General features: G+C 43.8%; 1 protein-coding gene across 2 annotated transcripts in view; it reads left to right on the plus strand.

Annotated features, from left to right (window-relative positions):
- TGFBR2 (transforming growth factor beta receptor 2) overlaps positions 1-23,502 on the plus strand; it is a 94,231-nt gene that overhangs the window by 12,157 nt on the left and 58,572 nt on the right. For both annotated transcript variants that reach the window (XM_089918969.1, XM_022553948.2), the window contains exon 2: positions 22,062-22,230. In XM_089918969.1, the coding sequence (XP_089775095.1) occupies positions 22,062-22,230 (169 nt within the window). The remainder of the gene's footprint in view (positions 1-22,061; positions 22,231-23,502) is intronic.

The following is a 23,502-nucleotide window of genomic DNA, read 5'->3' on the forward strand; positions in this document are numbered from 1 at the left end:
GCTTGTGGGAAATCTCGAACGTTCTGATTTGTGTAAGTTGTTCTTTACAGTGGAGGTTTTCTGTGTGTTCAGCCTTTATTTTCTGTGAATTCAGGGGAGCTGCAGTCTGGGGGTGTGGAGGGCTGTTGTTTTTCCATCCATCACAGCCTGCCTTTGATTCATTTATGTTCTTGTGTGCATCTTTTAGAGGGCTCAACGTGTTATGACCACAGAGGCCAGGAAAAGTCAGAAAGCAGATCATACCACCTGACTTGGGACGGTTTTTTTTGTTTTGTTTTGTTTTTTGGGTTTTTATTGCCAGTCCTGCCTTTCATTTTCTGACTTGTAGGTTATCTCCTGTGTTGGGATGGCTGGAGAAGGGGCCGTTGAATAGAGGGGTATTGGGGCAGTGGAGAGCGGCTGAAGACATCTTTCCACCTGCCTGATGCAAAACATCCCATATACAGGGGGCCTCCTGGTTGCACTTTTGGGAAAGCCCTGGTAAAACAGCGCGTGCTCAGGAGACTTAGGTAGGAAGGCTGCCTTAGATGGGCGCTTAATACGGATGGGTCTCCAAAGAAGGCCTGGAAGGTCTCAGCACCTCCATCACTGTGGTCTCCACAGCCCCCTGCTGTCTAGGCTCCATCGCTAGTGTGCTTTCTGGGTCAGCACGGCTTCCAGACACGTCTCCCCTCCTTTCCAGCTGAGTCATCACCCCTGAACCCTCCTCTGTGGAAATTCTGGGGCAGACTTCATAAAATTATGTAGACATGCATTAGCAATGCCCTCTCTGCTTTATCCATGGGGGAAAAGGAGGCGAAATAAGAAATTTGTGTCTTAATATTTCTGTGGCACTGACTAGGCAGAGAATACGTTGTTTTTGAATTTTATTTTACTAATTTTTTTATACAGCAGGTTCTTTTTAGTTATCTATTTTACACACATCAGTGTATACATGTCAGTCCCAATCTCCCAATTCATCCCACCACCACCCCTACCCTACCACTTTGCCCCCTTCGTGTCTATACGTTTGTTCGCTACATCTGTGTCGGCAGACAATACTTTTAATTTGATGTACTGTTGGTGAGCTTTCAAAACTGTTGAAAACATGAATCTTCCAAGATTTTGATGGTGGTGTTGGTGGGGATGTTTGTGGCAATTATAGAATCACTTATATTTATTCAGCACTTTGCAAAGCAGTTTGTCAAACTCAGAGTGTTTCCTGTTACCAGTTTGTGAATGAAATGCGTCTCGTGTCTTCAGGGCCCAGGAAGGGATCTGGTTTCTTAACAGTTGAGTGGTTACTTCTTGAATAACTGTTGGAGCTCCAACGAACTTGAACCCCCTCTGCTCTAAGCCTATTGGCTTTGCTTTTCTTTTGTGTAAAAGCAATGGACTGAATGTTAGGTGTCTATGTTACTTGTGTTCTGCCAGTCAAAGCAGTTTTGTTCTTCTCTGTATGTCTTTATTTATACATTTAGCTTTAGGTTCTGGAAAATGAAGCCCCAGACAATACCTGACCTCTGATACAATGGTCTGTTTTGATGATGACCCATACTCTAAAATAATTTATGTTCAGGGGAGTTTTTGGAGCAAGCCCCTGAAAAGTCTTGGCACTTTTCTTAAATCATCTTCCCAGGTTACACAAGAAGCCCGTGGAAGCAGACATGGCCATCATGCTTTCTCAGTTGAAGAGTCCTGAAGTTATAAGAAAACCAAGAGATGAGGGTGGATAGTTGAGGATTGTGCTGGTTGAAAGCAGCCGCATACACCTCAGGACACTACGGGCTTGCGTGCCTTTTATCAGCAGTGACCAGGGCTGCAGTGGAAGGACCCTATTTCAGCGAACATTTCTGCCAACCACCCTCTGGTGCATATCTCTTGGGAACGTATACTGTGTGTTTCATTGTTAAAATAGCTGTTAAATGAAAATTAAAAGCACAACAAATGTTGTAAAACTAGTCATTTACTTACTTGTCCAGGCAGATGGAAAACTAGTGCCAGGGAAACAGAAAAGAGAAGTGATTTGAATAACTTTACTATAATTGAGACTGATGGGGGAAAGAACACCAGTGGAAAAAATCTAGTCAGATAACTTTGAAGAAAACATATTGACCATGTCTGATTATAATAGTTTTTTAATGATCCCGTACGTTCATAGAGTGCTTTGTTATCTGTAAAACACTTTCCCTTGCCTGTCACCTGTAACCTTGGAAACAACCCTCTGAGATGAGTCTAGTAATCCCATTTGACATACATGGAAACGGAGGCCCAGAAAGGTGAAACCACCTGAGGCATCATAAAGTATCATTTGTCTTTTCATCATTTTACTGTTTTTAGTCATTGTATTCCCTCACCGCTTAATTTCTAAGTAAATATAAGATCAAAACTCTGGTCCCGTTGTGTTTTTATGTTTCCGTAACTGAATTGCAAAAGAGGGGATGGAAGGGTTGGCATCAGAAGCCTCGTTGTTTTGCCTTGAACCTGAGAAGCCGCATTTAGGACTGGAGCGTTACCTTCTGCCAGACATTTCTTTGAGGGTTTTGTCCACCAGTCTTACTGGAGTTCAGACTATGTCGTGAGTCATTTTCTTTTTCCCCTTTTCTTGTGGGGACAGTTTCTCTTTTAAACACCATGCGGTCTGCTTTCTGAGGGTCATGTCACCATTGTCAGGAGGCAGATGTTGCCATTTATAAAAACCTGTGGCCATTGCCCCAGTCCTGTAGGTTTGCTCTTCCCCAGAGCTTCGAGGTGCATGACATGGTCAGGGATATGGGGGTCTTTATGTAGGAAGGCCCAGAGGTCAAGGACTGTCTGGGGTTCCTTCACAGATCTTCTTAAAGATGGGTGTCTGAAAAAGATGGAGGGAACAACAGGATTGTTTAGACTGGCAGAACACGAGTGACATTAGACATGTAATGTTTAGTCAAATTGCTTTGATATTAAAGAAGTTATACCTTGAGGAGTAGCGAGGACGGTGCCCGTGACTGTGACATTTTGAAAGGATTTGGTAAAAAAATGACCTCTTGGCAGAAGCGTTATTCAGGCTGCCAGCACGCAAAGCTAATTTAGATTCCTGCTTCCTGCACCGTGCTCTGTATAAATGTTATTTTCCCCACAACATAGAAAAAGAGGTTGTGTTGTGTTGTTGTTTTAATTAATTTCGGTTAAGGAAACGCATTAAAGCAGCCCCGTCTGTCACATGGACCTCTTTTTCTCCCCCACCAGATCCATGAGGATGACTTCCTGGACTCAGGACCACAGATCATTCTGATCCTTCCTCCTCAGTGAATGTTTCCTAGAACAGATGAGCTTCTTTACATAATGACTGGGTTCATGAATTTATATTAAAATTGGAGAGATTGTCTTCAAACTATAATACATTTCAGTGTTACCTTTTATGCACTTTCTTTTTTAAAGGGATTTTGTAGTAAATCCTCTGGAATAATACCTTTTATATAATCCTTTTAAAAATTATTGTTTTTACATACTGATTCCTGTGAATACAAATGTAATTGTACTAAGGAAAATACATTTTGAACATTTCAGAAATGATCCTTTTTTAGACCTATCATATAGATGCTGCTCAATATATGTTTGTTTAAATAGAATGAAAAAGAAAAACATCACAGACTAGGAAGAGAAATTACATTGCAGGAACATATTGACTTAAAACTTATCTTTTTTGTGTGTTTTATCTACTTAGCTTTGTGATTTTCTGAAGGAAAAGCTTATCTACAACTGTTAACTCTGATCTAAGGAACTGTGTTATCTCATTAACTTCTTTGCTAGTTTCTCTAAAGGGAGATAAACTTTCTCACGTTTGTCTCCTTGAACTCGCTATTCATTTTGCCTCGTGGGGTCAGAACACTTGAGAAATTCAGCTTTCTCAGGAAGCCTGCTCCTCAGATCTTTCAAACAGACCTTCCTTTAAGCTTATTGTCCCCTTGGTGATTGGCAGAGGATTTCCACCCTTTAAATGATAGTAAACTGTAAAATCTGTGCTTAAAAATTAATCTAAAAATGATCTTCCTGGAAGGAATTTGTACAATAGCAAACAAATGCCTTGGGGCCATTGTGTTTATGATTCGTGCCTCATCCCAAAAAGATTTTTTATGAGTCACATAAGATTGCCTGGGTTGGACTTGACCCTACCTGTATACATTTATAAGGTCCAGTATTAATGCAGTCTGTGATTTTCCTAACAGCAGGCCAAGTGGGGAAACATGGCTGGTAGGCCTGGCACCTCTGTCCGGCACTGCCATGCCTCCGTCTCTACACCCTAAGTTTGTCCCCAGTGAGTTCTTCATTCCATATAGAATAAATCCTCCCTGAACAGTATTTATTTTTTAAATTCTGGCTGCACATTAGAATCATCTAAGGAGCTTTTAGATGCCTGAGCCAAACCCCTAAAAGTTCTGATTCATTTGCCCTGGGGTCGGGCCCTGGCATCAGTATTGTTTCAAAAGATCCCCAGAGGATTCTCATGTGGAACCCACTCAGCTAGGTTACAAATGGAGAATTTGACCAAGGGACTCTTACTTGATGTCTCCTAGCAAAGAAGTACCATTTTTTTAGGTTCAAAAGCTCACATCTTCTGACTTTAAATCCTGTATAACAAGAGCAAGGTTTTGTTATAGAGCTGTAGGAGAATCAAAATCCCTTTACTTCTGGAAACTCACCTGCAGAGTGCGGTAAATACAGGCCTACCTCACCATAAAGGTGGTTAAAAGTCAAGGCCAAAGGAGGCAGAACTCTCTGGGTTGGGTTGGAGATTGATGACCTTCCAAAGGGGGAAATGGTTGAGCCGCATCTGAAGGGCTGAGTACCACTCAGTGGCACCACTGTCCATTTGTTAGCCAGGGTCACGCTTCTGCGTTTGCTGCAAGGAAACAGGGGAAGCTGGGAAGACGCCTGCCTGTGATGTGTGCCCACCGAACACACAGAGGCCGTCCTCCAGCTCCCCGACGGCAGCCAAAGTGGGCATCAGCCTGCTGTGGACACCAGGCCTCCTTGGAGAAGCCATTCTCCTGGTCACAGTCAAGCTCACAGCTGCTGGCAGAGGCACTGAACTCTTTCCGGGGCCTGGGCAGGCACCTTGGGGGTGATCGATCCCTTGGCCTTGCACAAGTAGATCTTGGGAGAAGGTAGAAATGCCAGGGGTGAGGAAGGCAGAAGGCGTTAACATATCAAAGGGTTTCTGATAATGGGTTTTTTAGCAGAAAGATAATCAGATTATGGGGGCCTTCAATGCCAGGCCATGTTGTTTAGGCTTAATTCTCCAGTCACTAGCAAATCATAAGTAGGGGAATGTCATCCTAAAACCATTGCAAGGCCAGGAGTGTGTGATGTTCAGGCAGTGGACCCCTTTCTTCTTTTCCCATCATGCTTCTGCAATAAGCAGAAGGCAGGGGAGCCCAGAACCTTTGGTATCCCCACCTATCCTTAGGTTCCATCTAGACCTCACTCCACGCACAGCCTGCTGACTCCTCTGAAATACGGTGTGAAAAAACAAACAAGGGCACAGATTCATTAATTCCAAGGGAGCACTTTCTTTTACCAAGTCTCACTCATAGATATTTTCCTGGCATGTCCACACCACGGGTAACTCATACATACACTTCATACTTTTAGAAATCTAAAGAATTTAGAGTTTCAATTGAGGAGAGCCTCAGTGGAATCCTTTTATCATATCTGATGCCATTTGAATGGGCCTGAGCCCGGGGAGGTTGGTTTGATTGTACAATATACATAAACCTCTGCAAGGAATTCACTAGAGAAGGATGCCAATAGCCCAGAAACGTGGTATTCGGGGAGCTTTTTACTTCATAATCTCCATGATGTTACTGGGACGAATTATTTAGCTGTCTTGGTGAGCAGCACTGTTTGGTAGAACCTTCTGCAGTGGTGACCGTATCTTATATCTGCACTGCCCACCGTGGGTACCATTAGCCACATATGGCTTGAAATGTGGCAGGTGCAACTAAGGAACTGAATCATGTTATTTTATTTCAATTAACTTAAATGTAAATAGCCACATGGGGCTGTTGGCTACCATAATGGACAGGACAGTCACATCCTTGAAATTCCCATTCTCCTCAAGTCTTCCAGTGAGGATAATCAGGTCATTTCTTAGGGGAACAGATTGAATTATTTGTACCTTTCCATTCCTGTCCTTTGGAATTAGAGACTGTCTCTGTCCTGGATCCATGATATCCTAATGTTTATGGAAATAATAGCAATACACTCTAATTATAATACCCTCTTTTCAATACACTCTAATTATAATACCCTCTTTTATTATCTGTGCTTTTAGTTTTAATCTTTAAAGGGCTGGACAAATAGTGTCGTCTTGCAGGAGGAAAATAGGCTTAAGTTCTGCCCATGGAGAGGTAGGGATTATAAACCATTCCTGCTGGAAAACCAGGTAGAGAAGTTAAAGAGGCAGGTAGAAATCTCAGGGAGAAAACTTGCTCTGAAGGAATGCTTTTCATTGGGTTCAGCTTCCTTCAAAAGCATCCAGTGGAAGTGGCTTCCCAGAGGGCACTGGGATTTTTCCCCTGTGAATAAATTCTCCCTGCTTGGGCACCTCTCTGCTGTGTTCTTCTGGGAACTCACCCTTATTTGGCGTGCTGTGACTTACACCCTCCCAAAAACCTTGAAAAAAAAAAAGGCCAGTATTTTTCCTGAAATGTTCATTTCCTTGCTGTAGGCTTATGTGGGCTTTGAATGGAAACATGATCTGTGTGCCTCGCTCTGCATTTGGTTCCAGCCATTGAAATGGGGTTTAATAAGAACTTAGGAGTCAGATGGGCCTTATTTTGTGAGCAGTGTATTGTCTTGGGTAGAGGGATTTGCATCTTGAGAGGTGGCGCCAGCTGACTTGAGCCCTCCCGGGTGCCAGCTTGTTGCAAACCTAGTTTGGTCCATTTTTTTCTCACTTCTGGAACCTTCTCCGCTGCCACTCACAGCTTATGGGTTTACTCTGGAACTCTAGTCCCTATCCCTGACTGTCTTCTGTCCCTTCCTCAGTTGTAATACTGCAGATGGCCAATCATTTAATATAAAACACATTCCTTATGAAATCAGGATAGTCAGGATTGAGCTTTAATTTCCAAGGACATCTTAGCCAGTATGCACATCTCTCCTGGGGGACTTCTTTTCTGGTTCTGCCCTGCTTCTCCTTCCATATCCCTTGGACCCTTTGATTTCAGAGCTCCTTGGAAGCTGAGGAACCCAGGTTTTTTTGGATTTCTTTAGATCAGTGTTGTCGAGTTGACCTTGCTGCTGTGATGAAAAATGTTCTAAATCTAGCCTGGCCACATGCGACTACTAAGCCTTTGAAAATGGCTAGTGCTGCTTGAAACTGGAGGTGTGATTTTATTTAACTTTAGTTAATTTAAATAAAAATGTCAGCAGCCGTGTGTGCTCCTGGCACCAGGTTACACAGTGCAACCCCGTATAATGTCCTTGAACTTCAGAACAGTGTGTCGGAAAGAAGCACCTTCTCATGGCTGCCCCTGGTCCTCCACCTTTGTGAGCCAGCTCTTCCTGGGAAAGAAACTCTCTTTGACTTCTTTTTAAAAAATGTTATTGAAGAGACTTCCCTGTGGCACAATGGTCAAGAATCTGCCTGCCAATGTAGGGGACACAGGTTCGAGCCCTGGTCTGGGAAGATCCTACGAGCTGCGGAGCAACTAAACCCACATGCCACAACTACTGAGCCTGTGCTCTAGAGCCCGTGCGCCACAACTACTGAGCCCGCGTGGCACAGCTACTGAAGCCCGTGTACCTAGAACCTGTGCTCTGCAACAAGAGAAGCCACCGCAATGAGAAGCCCATGTACTGCAACAAAGAGTAGCCCCTGCTCGCCGCAACTAGAGAAAGCCCATGCACAGCAACAGAGACCCAATGCAGCCAACAATAATTTAAAAAAAAACTTTATTCAAGTATAGCTGATTTACAATGTTGTGTTATTTCTGTACAGCAAAGTGACTCAGTTATCCACATACATCTTTTTCATACTCTTTTCCATGATGGTTTATCACAGGATACTGAATATAGTTCCCCATTCTGTACACTTGGACCTTGTTGTTTATCACTCTTTGACTTCTGAACTGACTTCTTTATACAGCTAATGTTGACTAACCAATCCTCGAGGTTTTCATTTTCTTTAAACTCTGCCATGACTGTTTATACCCCCTCCATGCCTGGGTCCAATACATCTTTTTCCCTTATTTCCTCTGTGAGCATATTTTTATTCCTATTCCAGCAAATACGTATTAATTTTTTACAAATGAGAGGAATTTATCAGGAGGGTAGAAGGTTTCTCTTGGAACCTAAGGAAGGGATATGAAACTTGACTTTAGAAGACTAAGGGAAACAGAAAACTGGAAACAGTAAGTGTTTATGGAGGACCAGCTACCACATGCCAGGCAGTGTTCACGATTCTGGAGCATGAAGTCTGTGTGTACAAGTGAGTAGAGAGTGATGGTTGTCACACCCCTGTCGGAAAAAGGCAGATGTCTGGGGCAAGAACGTTCTGGTTGGAGGGAACAGCAAGTTCAGATGCTCTAAAACTAGAGGCTGCTTGTCACCTCCCCATGCCCACCATCTCTCATCTTTACTTCTCTCTTTTTACATTTATAGACACACGTTTTTAAATTCGACTCCACAAGAAATGGAGCCAGACTGCAGCTCCATTGGTGTTGGTAAAAAGATAGGACTAAGATGGGTAAGAGACTGTGGAGTCAGAAGGTACTTTCTCGGTTACCTCTGGGACTATGTAGCTTTTTACACATCTTGGCCTTCACTCCAGCACTGGGTAGGTTTAATGAATGAGATTATTTGACTGCAAATCAAAGATGCCAAAGTTAGCTGCACACAAGAGCTTGCTTAAAAAGTCTTCTGAAGAACTAGAAAGTATTGTAGTTTGAGTTCCTAATCAAAGGTGATTCACAACATGTCATAGTTGAAGTTGTGTACTCTACCCTGAGCCCTCGTACTGAATGGTATTTCAGTATGTAAAGGTGGCCATCGCCCATAGCTGGGAGCAGCCCATTGGATTCCAGTACCAAGTGAGAAGACGCACTTCCAGGGCTTTGTGGTTCTCATTTTTCCATATTAAAATGACTGCTGGATGAATAAAGAAGATGTGGTACATATATACAGTGGAATACTGCTCAGCCATAAACAGAATGAAATAATGCCATTTGCAGCAGCAAGGATGCAACTAGAGATTATCATACTAAGTGAAGTAAGTCAGAAAGAGAAAGACAAATACCATATGATATCATTTATATGTAGAATCTAAAATACGGCACAGATGAACTTATGTACAAAACAGAAACAGACTCACAGACATAGAGAATAGACTTTGGTTGCCAAGAGGGAGGCGGGGGTGGGGGGGGGAGTTGAGGATGAGCAGATGCAAACTATTATATATAATATGGATAAACAACAAGGTCCCGCTGTATAGCACAGGGAACTATATTCAGTATCCTGTGGTAAACCATCATGGAAAACAGTATTTAAAAAAATTTATATATATATAACTGAATCACTTTGCCGTACAGCAGAAATGAATGCAACATTGTAAATCAACTAGACTTGGTTAAAATAAATTTAAAAAGTAAAATAAAATAAAATGAGTGCTGGGATCTATCTTGGCCCTCCTGCAGCCTATTGACAATCAAACATCATCATGTAAATGCTGCTTTCTCTTCTCAACAGCCTGAGTGGGACTGTCAGGGCTGGGAGGGCTATTGACTTCTCACTCATTGGAAGATAGCATCGTACAGATTGCAGCTACTTACCTCCCCAGAGCCCTTCACACTGTTTACTGTAAATAACAGTCAGGTCATGACAGCCACACGTGATGCCCAGGAAGGGCAGAGACCACCTCACTTTTCTCATCCAGCTGCACTGTGAGAAAACAAGCCAAGTTGCCCAGTTTAAGGGCAGATTCTCAGATTTTGTTTCAGATTTCCTACACTTTGTTGTCCTTTCTTGAAGGCTTAACAGTGCTTGAAACTTGTTTCTTTATCGTTTCACTTCCTCTGCTTGAACAACATGTAGGGGGAGGTTTAAAAGTGGGCCGTGTTATCTTAGAAACCAAACTGAATCTCCGCGTGCTTTTTGCTCTTCTTATGCCAGCGAGTCAAGGGTCGTTCGGCTGCGCCTAATCCATTAAAAGTACCCCCTACACACAAGTTCTAGAATTGGGTCCCTGTTAACATAATGCTGAGACTAGGAGTGCTTTTTACTTTCATTTCCTTAAAATTGACTGTATTTCTTTTCCTTCATTTGCATTTTGGGGAGAATCAGCCTTAAATAGATGGCATCGTGGCAGGAGCTTGATTTTGAATTTTGGCCTTTTAACTCAGCCAACATTTATGGACCCCCCAGTATGTGGCCGACCTGGGCTGAGGCTGTCTGTCCCGGAAAAAGAGAGGTGACAGCCCTGCCCTCATGAAGCTGCCAGCCTCTGCCTGCCAGCCTCAGCTAGTTATTTAAACACTTCCCTGTTCTGTAAATGGGAACAGTCATACCGATCTTTCATTAACTGTCACACGTAATCAAGGCATTAAGCAAGCAAAAGGCTGTTTTTGTATAACCATACCTGTTATTAATGGTTATCATTCAAGCTGATCCCAGAGAATGGATCCAGGGTAACCGTAGATGTTTCTAATGCTGAAGGTTGTCGTTTGAAACTTTACAGTTAAAGTGCCTGTTCTAAATCAGAATTTCCTCCACATCCCCTGTAAAGTTAGAGGAGATGCCTATAGGGGCTGAATGGAAAGTGATCCTCTGTCACCTGACAGCATTTTCCTTCCTTCCAACCTTATGATGCACGAATGACACTGTAGTTTTGTTCTTGGAAGACGGGTCAGCTGCCCTGACCAGGTTTAAGTCTGTGCTCATGAAGGGGGGATGTGGTCCTTCATCAACGTGCTGAGAAGTGGCACAGAGTGGATTTCTTCATTAGCAGAGAAAACAAAACAGAACGATAGTCTTGAAGCCATTTTTCTTATATAAACGGAATCATGGCATCTCATGCTATTTAAGTAGGGGTGCCAGGTCAGTGCTGGGACATGTTTGAATTGCTCAGCTTTCATGACTTTGGGAGTGGAATTGTGAATATTTTCCAAAATGAAAAGGACCTTAAAAATCATCGTGTTCGACCCAGTATTTGACTGGCAGAGGAGGGGCTGACTGCCCTGGAGCCTGGAGCCAGCTGACTGTCATCTGGAGCTTTCTCCACTCCCAGCCTGGACAGTTCTCCAGTATGACTCGGAGAGCAGTAGCCCCTCATTAATTTTTAGGAGACTAAATGGCCTCAAGGAGAAGAGATTAAGGACTGTTGCTTTCCATACATCTGAATGGCATTCCTTCTTAACTATAGACACTTAAAAATCTAGTAAAGTTGCTGCCGGTGTCCTCCAGTTTTCTGGTCAGCTGTGAATCTAAGTGTCTTGGTTTTGTTTCCTTTCTTTCTTTCTCAGAGAAAGCCAAACATAAGCTTATTTCAACATGTTAGAATTCCAGAGTCTTAAGGCGCCTCCTTGCCTCCCCGTCTCTGAGTGTCAAAACTCACTAATTTTATCAGCACGTTGTCAGGTAACACACTAGGTGTCGCAAAGCCAAAGCAGATCAGCTCTGGCCTATTGCATGTTGTGCAGGGGTCGGCAGAGGATTGGAGAACTGAACTTGATCTTCAACTTACTGCCTGTTTGCGAGACCTAAGCTGGTTATGAACAATATTGCAAAACCAGGTTATTTGGTTCTAGAAGTGTTGTTTAAAGACCCTAAGCACTCCTGGGAGCTTTACAGTAACAATGACTGACTTCATTCTATCTCTTTGAAAGCTCTGGATCATCTCAGTAACAAAAGTTATTATATTTCAGTTTGTCTGTTTACTCAGATGTCCTGAAAGTTTTCTTAGAAGTCATCAAACTGCTGCATTCTATTGATAAGTGGGAATAGATTTACCAGACTCTTAATTGTCTTGTCATTGTCATGCCTTTCCTGTAATTTTCTTTTGGGAGAGAGAGCATTGCCTGCCCTGTTCCTTTTCTGTTCCAGGGAGTGCTTGTGTGGCACTTTTTACCGTCTAGACAGTTTTCACATGTACGTCAAGCATGTTTTCTCTTTGTTTTGACCCTAAAAAGTACCATTTCATAGATCGAGAAACGGAGGTTCCGAGAAGTTAAGTGGCTGGCCCCCAAACCTGAACTCACACTCAAGTCTTTGACTTGAGAACTCTTGGACTTTACTAACCTGCCCTTATTATAGACGTATCCTAAAGTAAAATAAGTGAAGTAATTGCAGAGAACCAAAGCTGTCTTCTAAGAAACATACTGCTCCCCCACCCCTACCTGCTCCCCTCAGCTCCAGCTGGCCACACTCAGTCTTTGCCTTCAGCTGGAATGAGTGTACAGCTCTGCTCTTAAACCTCTAGGGGAATCTCTATTTTCTTGTTCATATCAGGAGGGATGAGGGCTTACATATGACCTGTGGCTTTGTCTCTCCTTGGCTGTCTCTCGTTGACGTTCCATAAGTTATTTCACCTCTTTGACCCTTAATCATCTATAAAATGATGATGACAAAATTACATGGCCTTTGTGATGAGTAAATGAACTAATTGTTACAGCACTTAGCACGGGACTAAGCGTTTGGTTTGCATCCAATAAATGGTGATAATAGAAATTATCATGTTGTTGTTATTATCATTTATCCCACACAGATCTGATTTCTAAAGGAGAAAATTTTCCTTTTCCTTGAACTGAAATGTGAGTATCCACATTAGAGAATAAAATGCATATTGGAAAATATCCATATTAGAGAGTTAATCATGAATTTTTACATTCCTGTGAAACCTCTAATATGGGAAGAGAGAATCGAATGGACATGTTAAATACTCACTAATGGTACGCTCAGGTGGCCAAAGGGGCAGGGGGTAGGAGACACAGAGGAGCGGCGGGGATGAGGCCGACTTAAGGAGGGGGCACCGCCCCTCCCCGCCAGATATGGTTGTCATGGGATGATGTTGCCTACTGTTGCCCAGTCTTTTTATTTTCTTAAGTGGAGTTGGAAATCCAGCTTTTCATGTGACATCGCCTCATTTTCAAACTTGGTTCACATTTGAAAAAGAAGAGAAGTTAAGCCAAACGATACATCTGGGGGCTGTCCGCGCCCACAACCCCCGCGTAGCGATCTTGGCTGGGCTGCAGCATCTCCCAGCCTGGTCCAGCCCCAGGCTCCTTTGTTGCCAGAAACCAAGCCTCTGAGACTCACCATCTGAAGGAGTACCTCTCCCGAGTGCAGTAGTGTTTCAGCCCTTTTCCAGATCACGAATATGGGAATCATCTGCTTTGACTGATATTTTCACATACTTCATAAAACTGTAATTGAAAAACCTTTGCGGCACCGGGCCTGCATCAGGACACTGCAGCCCATTTTGGAAGAGAGGTAGGGAAAAACCACCACAGAAATTTAGAAATGTAAAAGCTGGATCTCACAGGAGATTGATATTCCGACCAAATTCCTTGCTTGGTTGAAGCAAACGGCTCAACCCAGATGCCTATTTTTCTGATTCTCAAACAGTTGCTACCTTTTAAAAAATCCCTTCTTATCGGATTTTGTATTAGTTCTGGCATTTTGCATTCAGCTGCCTCAGCATTTTGAGTTAAAGTACTGTTTAATTCCTAAATAAATAACTTAATGGAAAAGCATATCTTTGGGTAAACCGTTTCCAAAGTTCTTTTGCTAAAAATCATTTTTGTGCAAGTTTTTTATTTCCTGTAGGATCATAAGCATCTTGAAAAAAGAACCATGCCCTATTCTGTCCAACCTTTCCATAAAGGGTTAATTTGAAGGCTCTTCCAGAGCAGATAAATGATGCATGTTTGTTTATGTTGGCTAATATTTTTGGTAAGTAACAAATGATTTTAGCTGAATTGGAATGCGATAATGCTCCATAAATCTTGTGCTCATTATCTTGCCTCTATCAGACTATTTACCAATGTTGTTTTGACTGTCACTAAGAGAGTTAGTTAATCATCTTTTATTTTCAGTAATCTCTGGGTTATTTTCCTTGTTGCTACAGTCCACCATCCAAGTCATATCAACTGAGGGAGAATTGTTTTCTCAGTTACTATTACTAAATGTAAAGGGCCAATTTTAAAGCCCTTCCTAGCAGGAAAGTTATGGTTTTGACAGGCTATGAATTAGCGCCACAGTCTAATCTTCACTTGATGAACCATCCTATGTGCAATGATATGGCTTCATTTTTTCAACTTGTTTCCCCTTTTCCTCAGCCCCAGCCCTGCATACTCTTGGGTTTTGGCTCATTTCAAAAACTCTACAGTTAGGATTTGCCAGATAAATGCACTGTTAAAATGAGCTTTCTCAATGATAAACTAAAATTGGCAAGTACGGATGGTGGTATTTGTTGCAGACTGCTCACCTCTGTCCAGCTCTCAGAAGGTTGTTTTATCCATGAGATCCCTGTTAAAGATGAAGGATCTCTATAAAAGTTGAGAGTGCTAAAAGTGTTTCAACTCTTTGAACAGGGCAGAAGTGACTGTATTCTGAAATACTGCCTCTGGCAACAATATAGATATTTCCATCTGCAAGAATCATTTTAAATGTTTAGGTTTTGTTACCTGATATATGACCTGATTCTGGGACATATATCAAAAAAAAAAGAAAAAAAAAAAGCAAATTCAACAACTTGTTTGAGAACTCAAACTGCATTTCATTCCTTAGTGATCCAAGAAATTCAGGGATAAGTAAGAAAACAGAGCATGCCTATTTGGGAGCTATTTGGAATTAGAGGGGCCGGGGAGTGTTAAATAGGGAAGATGCAGGTGAAACTCCTGCTCAGTTATTTTATGTTTGTCACTGGAAAAAGCAATTATTTTTCCATTCAGTTACAGCTTGTTTTATACTATATATAACTCCTTTAATATTTCCTTGTAAATCAAAATTAAAAAATCCTAGTTCAAAGGCACAATCAAGGGACTTCCCTGATGGCGCAGTGCTTAAGAATCCGCCTGCCAGTGCAGGGAACACGGGTTCGAGCCCTGGTCTGGGAAGATCCCACATGCCGTGGAGCAACTAAGACCGTGTGCCACAACTACTGAGCCTGTACTCAAGAGCCTGCAAGCCACAACTACTGAGCCCGCATGCCACAACTGCTGAAGTCTGCATGCCTAGAGCCCGTGCTCTGCAACAAGAGAAGCCACTGCAATGAGAAGCCCGCACACTGCAACTAAGAGTAGCCCCCGCTCGCCGCAACTAGAGAAAGCCCGTGTGCGGCAACAAAGACCCAATACAATCAAAAATAAAAAAATAAAATTTAAAAAAAGGAACAATCAAGTTTTCCATTTAAAGTACTATATTGAATTAATCCCTTTGAAACATCCCTTAATTCCTTAATCTGCTACAAATTTATGTTTATACAGTTCTTCTTAAAACCATCCATAGTAAACTGTTAAACTTATGAGCCAAAAAGGGCTAAAAAAAAGAAACCCTCAAAGCTAAGTTCCCTCAGTTGAACAAGTCACAGAGGGTGGGGAATTATACACATAAATGCACACACACACACTCTCACACTCACACACACACCTCTGCCTCCTTTCCAGGTCATTCACAGTTACTTACATAACAGTGAATTTAGGCTGGAGTTTTATTAAGAGGGTCTACAACTGTCCAGATTCAGTGGTTTATTCACCAGCCCTTGACTTTTAAGTTTTTAAACCAGGCATTGAGTTTCTTCAGTTCATTTTTAGAAGGGAATAGTCCTATAATGAGATTAGATAGGCGAAATTGGATTCTGTTCTTGCCTGTTGTGCTCCTGCTGGGACATTTTTTATGCCTCGTCTATCTTCTTGCCTGTTCTAAATCCAGCTTTGGCCAAGCCATGCTATGACCTGCGTACACACCTCAGACATCGTGTACCTCATCTTCTGTCCATCTGTAAAACAGAGGATGCGTGTTTGTTGAATAATTCGCTGTCTTCAGAGATCTTGCCCCTAGATTGTTTAGATCCCTCATTCTGCTCAACCTCTCCTGGTCTATGCTCTGTTCCCAATCAAATGCCTATCTGTCCTCTTGTGCCTCTCAAAACCAGACTCTGGCCTCCCAGTTACCTTAGTGGTGGTTTCTCCAGTACTGATCCTGGTTCCCAGAGACTTTGGGGGACTGTCATTGGAGAAAAGCCCCTCCTTTCCTGCTTTCAATATACTTATAATTATTTAAGGGATGAGGGTTAAAATACAATTTAAAAACTAATAAGGTATCGCCTTGTATTAGAAGTTCCAAGTATGCAATAGAAGTTCAGAGAAGGGAAATCTTCCTAAACTATCTTTGACTTAATTACGAGGGTCTTTTTTTGTTTTCTTTGTTTGTATTTAGCAGTTAGCCAATTTATTTGACTTGCTGGGGAATGGCTTTCTTTCATGACGAGTCATGAAGGGCCCTGTGAGTTGTTTGACTGGATGCTTTGTTCTGGGTGGGATGGCACGTGTGACAGTCCAGTAGACTGGTCCCACCGGGTCTCGGGGGCCATGGGTGTCTGTTGCCAGCATCGCAGACCATGGCGGCTGGCTGCCAGATGGTTGCCTCTGTGTCTGACTCTGAAATGCCAACTGCACTTAAAAACCTTCTTGCCGAGAACAAGTCTTTCCATTGTGGCCCATATGGTGATCAGAACCTCTGGGTCCACGATCGTTTACAAGGCCAGGAGCAAGAGAAGAGCAGATGGAAAGAACTATAAGAGGAGACCATGCCTGGAAAAATGGTGAGGAGGAATCGGTATTCGATTTTGCTAGATCCAGAATGAGTGGAGAAAGGGAAATCATGGCCAGCCACAAACTGGGTTCTCCGCAAACTTCCTGCCCAAAGTATGGACAGGCAGCATCCGCACCAGCTGAGGACAGAGTTGCTGTCCTACCCTGGATGGTACCTGCGAGTGCCTGGCGAGGCTCTAGTGCCTTGTTCTTTCATCAGACACGTATCTAGGGGTTGCTGTGAAGGTAGATGATTGACAGCTACAATCAGTTGACTTTCTAGAAAGTAGATTACCCTCAATAATGTGAATGGGCCTCCTCCAATCAGTTGGAAGGTCTTACAGGCAAGAACTGAGGTTTCCTGGAGAAGGAATTCTGCCTTAAAACTGCAGCACTGATTCCTGCCTGAGTTTCCAGCTTGCCGGCCTGCACTAGAAATTCCAGACTTGCCAGCCCCACCATTGCATGAGCCAGTACACTCCATACACATACCCCAGTGGGCTTAACATATTCTCAAGGGATCTGTGTGCTTGTTAATATCTGAGGAGCACTGCTCTGAATCATAGTGAGTTTTGTTTGCCAGTTGCCGTGGATTATTCTTTGAGATGCTGCACTTGGTTATATCAATTTTAATGATCCTGCTATGAAATTTATAGCACAAAGCAAGACATCCACAGGTGTTTGTAGAATAAATGAATTCCTAAATGCCCCCAAAACATGCCATAAAACAACAGTAGATAGATGCAGGAATTCAAAGATACGTGAATGCATTTCTGCCAAAGTGTTTGGGATTATATGTGGAATTTTGAGATTTTACCTAATAGCTCAGCTAATAGTAGACACCATTCCAAAGTTACGGAGTAACAATTTGTATGCAAAATTCCTAATATTTATCTGGGATAATCTAACCTTTATTAGGCTGCTCATCTATGACCTTCAAAGACAGTAGTACTATTCCAGAAATAGACATAGCTAAGCATTTACTTAGTTCTTATTCTCAAGACTCGGAACCTCTGTCTCTAGGTAGTGAGTTTGGGGAAAATGTGCCCTAAAATGAGGAAGGCAGTGTGATCTAGACTGAAGGTCTTGCTGTTACTCATGGGTCTGTTTGAAGAGAAGTGACATGTGATGGGCCATGTGATACTGTCATATGCTGGAGGAGGCCGTCCTCATTCACTTCCTTTACTGGCTGGCTTTCCAGGTGAGAGATCTTCTCATTCTGGAGAACGTTACGAAGAGCTCATTTGCCTGTTACAGATAGAAAATTCACTGAGGATGGTCAGTTGCTCACAGAGCGTCCCTAGGCAGGAAAATACACCTTAATATGAGATCATCTTAACTGAAGACACTTAAGAGAGTAATTTTCCAACCTGCGTTGGAAGGAATTTTGAAGTTGTTTGGGGTTGGCTATAGGGTTCATTAGGCGGTGTTTGTTATGCTGTTGTTTAGAGAAATATCTTTGTTCCTGGCTAGTTAGGTGCGTGCATTAACTCTTCATTCCTTTGGCTTCACAAAAATTATGTATTAAGCATACGATGTTGTTTGCGATGACAGTAGCTTTTTCTGTGGACTGGAATGCACAAGAGGCAGTTGTAAGTGGAGTGAATCACCATCCCCCCCAACGTTCTGCCCCACTGGCTCTGCCCCCCACTCTGATTAGCCTTGAACTATCCAGCATGTTCTCAGTGACCTGCGAGGACTCCGGGGTGGGCCTCAGATTCTTCACCTGGGGCTGTGGGCTTTCAGGGAATCTGTGAACCAGCCTCTGAAACCGTGAGCAAAAGCTTGTATGCATTTCTCGCTGTCCCCTCGCCCCAAAGTGAGTACTTAAAGCCTTTATCAAGATTAGCTGACCCCCAGTAAAGGTGAAGGGAGCCATGCTCCTGCACTTATCTCTCTATCCCACCACTGCACCTGTTCACAAAGGACAACACTGGCCTTAAATGGAGCCTGGACGCTATTTGCTGGTGGAATCATCCAGATCAGGAGCCTCCTGGGTCCGCTAGTATGGAGTGCCTGGTGGGGGTGGGGGCATGGCAGTGACTATGCCCTGTGTCAAGGCTTTCGAATTATTCCAATTAAAAAAAAGCTTGTCAAGCTAAAAAGTCTGCTCACCTTAGCAGTGGTAGCTTTTACTGTAACAAAGGGAAAAATGGGGCCCCCTCGCTGGGTACTCAGGAGGCTGTATGTGATAACTTAGCACCTTGACTAGCACATAGTAGGTGCTTAATATGGACAAGTTCTGTTGTATACGCCCCCCTCCCTCCACATGCCTGTGCCTCCAAGTGTGAGTCAAGTTGTCCTTTTGCCTTTTCCCTAGAATTCAGCCGTGAGATTTCTCTTTTTTGGCCTCTCCATCTGGTAGCAGGGCTGTGCATCTGCCTGTCTCCCAGCCCCCTGAGCCCTGCAGCCTACTGGCCCCTCTTTCTTCTTCTTTCTCTCTTCTTGTTTTTGATGACCCTTTTTTTGTCTCTTCCCTGTGCATTGTGTTCTGCAGGCATCAGATCTAAAGCACTTATACTTGTCCACACATCTGTGGTTGCCACTGCAGCTCCCAGCACCAGTCACATCTGGCTTTTTTCTCTCCCATCACTCCTGACTCTGCCACTTTTGTCACACTTCTTAGCTTCTGTTAGAAAAGGATCTGCCAGCCCAGGGAAGGACTCCTTTCCATCAGCAGTGTGTCAAAGTGCTAATCGCGTGGCTTTAGGTGTGTGTTTTTCACAAGGAAACATCTTCCAGCTTTATTGAGGGGCTACCCCACCACTGTCACATACATTATATATGTGTTTGTGTGTTGGGGGCAGGGAGGGTATTTTTGTGCTGATTTGTTTTGTGCCAGTTATGTCGTTTCCAACTAATTCCAGGTCAGGGTCTCAGCCTTGGTTGCACGCGAGAATCGAGAATTGTCTGAGCAGCTTCTAAAAGACCTGGTGCCCAGGCCACTCTCCAGAATAATTAAATCAGCATGTCCGGGGTGGGGGTGGGGCTGCTTCATGAGTTTTTTAAGCGCTCTAAGTGATGGATTCCAACATGGCCCCAAAGTTGATAACCACTAATAGAGGCTAAAATCCTAAAATGCTGGAAGGCTGAATTCCAAGTCTTGGAGGCTTGATTTTATATTTAAAAACAGCAACTTTCTAACCAGCAAAGAGATGTTTGTCTGAAACTACTCTATTAAAAAAATCAAACAAACAGAACCTGGCCTAGCTTTTTTTTGTTTGTTTTGCCTTGCCTATGTCTTGTAGGGAAGCCTGAAGGGTTAAATTAGCTGTTTCACAAATGGATCCAAATCTAACCATTGTAGAAAATATATATATTCATTGTTGTCTTAGTCCCAAATGGAACACAAGATTCAGAGAGCATTGTGGCCTGTATTTTTAGCTAAGCTTAGTTAGAGCTCTTGGTTTGGGAGACATTGAGAATTTCAAAATAGTTTGTCACCTAAAAATACACTTCCTGAAATGAACTTGAGGCCTGAGAGGGATGAATGGGTTTATTTTTTTGCTTCTATATTTAATGTACCACAAGAAAGCAAATCTTAAATTTATATAGGTTTATATTTTTAGAGACCCAGGAAACAGGTGCTGTGCCCAGGCAACAAAGACGTCTGCGTGGCAAAGTGTCGGTGACAGAAACTAGAATTCACGGGCAGGGAGCGGCCATGGGAGGTCTTGGAAGCTGTGCATCGGGACTTAGGCTGGAGCGTCCTTAACACAGAAGAGGACGAGGAAGATTTGCTCAGGCCTTTCCAGTGGTGACCCTGGGAGAAGCACCCTCCTGCTTCCTGATGGAGTCTGGTCTAGTGCCCCCTGCTGTCTGAGTGCTTAATCTTTCCTAGTCTAGCAAAGAAGTGTCTTTGCGTTCAAGTTTGTTGACAAGAGCCTGGTCTCACTCTCCAAGCTCATGCCTGTAGTTACCACCATTGCCAATGGAAAAGGGTCTCATTGAGGGAAAAAAGAGGGAAGGGGTGTTATACCTTTTTAGCACCTCTCAGCATGCAGATATGTGTTGCCAAGGACAGTGTGTCTTCAGTGTTACTGGTGAATGTGAGTGAATATTGAGTGTATCATCACACTCCCCCAAGGGGAGGGAGGAAGCTCTCTGTCCCTTCCCACCTGGCGCCAAGGCCAGATGTGAACTTCTTGTGTTCATTCCTTCGTGTATTAGCTAGTCACCATTGATTCAGTACGCTTGTTCGGATGTCTTCTATGTGACAGCCCCTCTTCTTGGCCCTGGAGAAGCAGTGTGGAAACAAGACAGAGAAGGCCTCATGGAGCCTGCATTTTGGTGGATGGAGCAGAAGCCAGTGAGTGATGGAGGTTATGCAGAAGATCAAACAAAACCCTATGTTGGTTCCTTGTGGGCTGCTTTAGGATGAAGAGGTGACATTTAACCAGAGATCAGGAAGGTGACAAGAAGGCAGGCAAAGGGCACAGCAAGGGAAGGGCCTGAGGAAGGCAGGAGCTTGGCTTCTTCCAGGAAAGGCCCGTGTGTCTTAAAAGGTAGCGAGTGAAGAATTAAGAGGGCGGCTGGTGGTGGTGGGAGGGATGAGGTCAGAGAGGTTGCCGGCAGCAGACCCTTGAGATGGAGCTTGCTGGCACTCACCTGTGGGACTCCAGGCCTCACCTGTGTGTGTGTGTCTAGGAGACACACTTTATCAACTGAGTTGGCTCAAGGCAACAGGAAGCAGGCAGAGCCAGGCTCTTGCAAAGAAGGCCTGGATAGCTCTGTCGGGTGTAGGTCAGGAAAGCGATGGCAAAGTCCCACCTCACCCCCAGGGTCTCTTCCGAGCTGGCCGACCCCCTTTCCCCACGTCACAGCTCTGCTCCTCGGGACCCCTCTCTGCCCATGAGGTGGGGACTCTCGTCTGGCTCCCATGTCTTCCGTGCCTCTCTTCATTTTGGGTTGCCCTGCCCTGGTCTGTTTTCGTGTCCATCCACCAGCTAAACTATAATTTCCTTAAGGGCACGCTCACCAGCACCCAGCACCATGCAGTGGGGCAACGCAAGCTCTGTCTCTGGATTGAATGAGGAGGGTTTTGTAGAAAGAGTGCCTTATGACGCTCACTGACAAAGGCAAGAAGTTACCAAACCTCCTCCATCCCAACCATCTCCACGCTGCCCTGGCTTTCATTACTGAATTCTCATCTGATGTGGAGGCCTTATGTGGCCTTTCTCCGCATTCATTCTTCTGACACCAGGTTCATTTGAAATTGCATCGTATCAGGAATCCACTGGCAGCTGATTGTGTTGGTTAATCATGTAATGCATCTCTTTTCCCTCCCAGTTAACAGTGACATGATGGTCACTGACGACAATGGTGCCGTCAAGTTGCCGCAGTTGTGTAAATTCTGTGATGTGAGATTGTCCACCTGTGACAGCCAGAAGTCCTGCTGGAGCAACTGCAGCATCACGGCCATCTGTGAGAAGCCGCAAGAGGTCTGCGTGGCTGTCTGGTAAGGTTGCCCTGTAACACCTTTCTTTCCCCTTTTATAAGCAGTGTGCGTTCGTGGTACATAGTCATGTGTCTCCATGCCCGAAACTTCGACATCTGTCCCATTCCCTTCCCTTTAGAGCATCTCTTTTTCAGTCATTCAGTGTAATTTCTAGAGATACTCTATACATTTTCAAATATACACATGCACCTTTACTATTTATAAGTCCGGAAACCATTCCTTGTGTCAAGGAGAGGGATTTGCCACTAGTCATTTAATTGAGACCCCTTGGGATCCCCGTAGTGACGCCAGGAGCTTTGTTCTTCTGACACAAACTCAGTCCTGTTTCGTGGAGATGAAAGGTGGGCTGTTGCAAGAGGGACGCACTTGTCAAAAACGGGGGAAGTGACTTGGCATCAGGAGACAACCTATTCTTTAGTCAGAAGCCTTGGCCAGTGCCTCACACCACTGCTGGGCCAAACACTGCGTCTTCCTCTGGGAGCAGGACCACATCTTCCTCTTGGAGCAGATCCCCTTCTCTCCCTCGCTCTGTCCACCCCTCCCTCCCCTCCCCCTCCCCCCTCCCTTTTCCCCTCCCTCCCTCCCTCCCTCCCTTCCTCCCTCATCCACCCGTCTTGCCAGGCATGCACGCACACGCACACACACACACACACACACACGCACACACAGTGGGTGCTCATGAATCATTTGATTAACTCATAGTTATGAATTGGGAGTATAAGCCAGAGATTAAAAAAAAATAGAGATCATTAAGAGAGTCCTTATTTTATAAAAAACTACACATTCATTAATGAAATATAACATTTTGAAGCCTTATTCTGATGGTTTCAATTTATCAGCTATTTTTTTAAAGTAACCTCTGTGTCTCCAGGCCATTTGCAAATGAGCATGTAAACCCAGATATCTTGCCCCGCTCCTTTTGGAAGGAGTCTTTTGAGACTTTCTCTGGACCATGTATACTCAGCCTTGATGATAAATCTGAAACCCTGGCACATTTCCCTACGTACCAGGACATGAATTAGGTTCGTAAGAACTAAAGGAATGTTAACAGCTAAAGATCTGTCACGGCAGCTTGCCATACCTGCCAGCTGCACTTGTGTCCAGCTCTGAGTGGTGGTTTTGAAAAAGGGATTTTGACAGAGATGGTGTTCAGAGCAGAGGCACGAGTGTGATCAGAGGTTCAGAAGCGTGCCATCTGAGGGCTGGTGGGGGCAGTTAGCCATGGCTGGTCCAGTAAAGAGGACGTGGCTGGTCCAGTAAAGAGGACGTGGG

Source organism: Delphinapterus leucas, chromosome 10 (genome assembly GCF_059928025.1).
Source record: "Delphinapterus leucas isolate spDelLeu-1000000601 "Yukka" chromosome 10, BTC_Dleu_Yukka2, whole genome shotgun sequence".
Classification (NCBI taxonomy): Eukaryota; Metazoa; Chordata; class Mammalia; order Artiodactyla; family Monodontidae; genus Delphinapterus; species Delphinapterus leucas.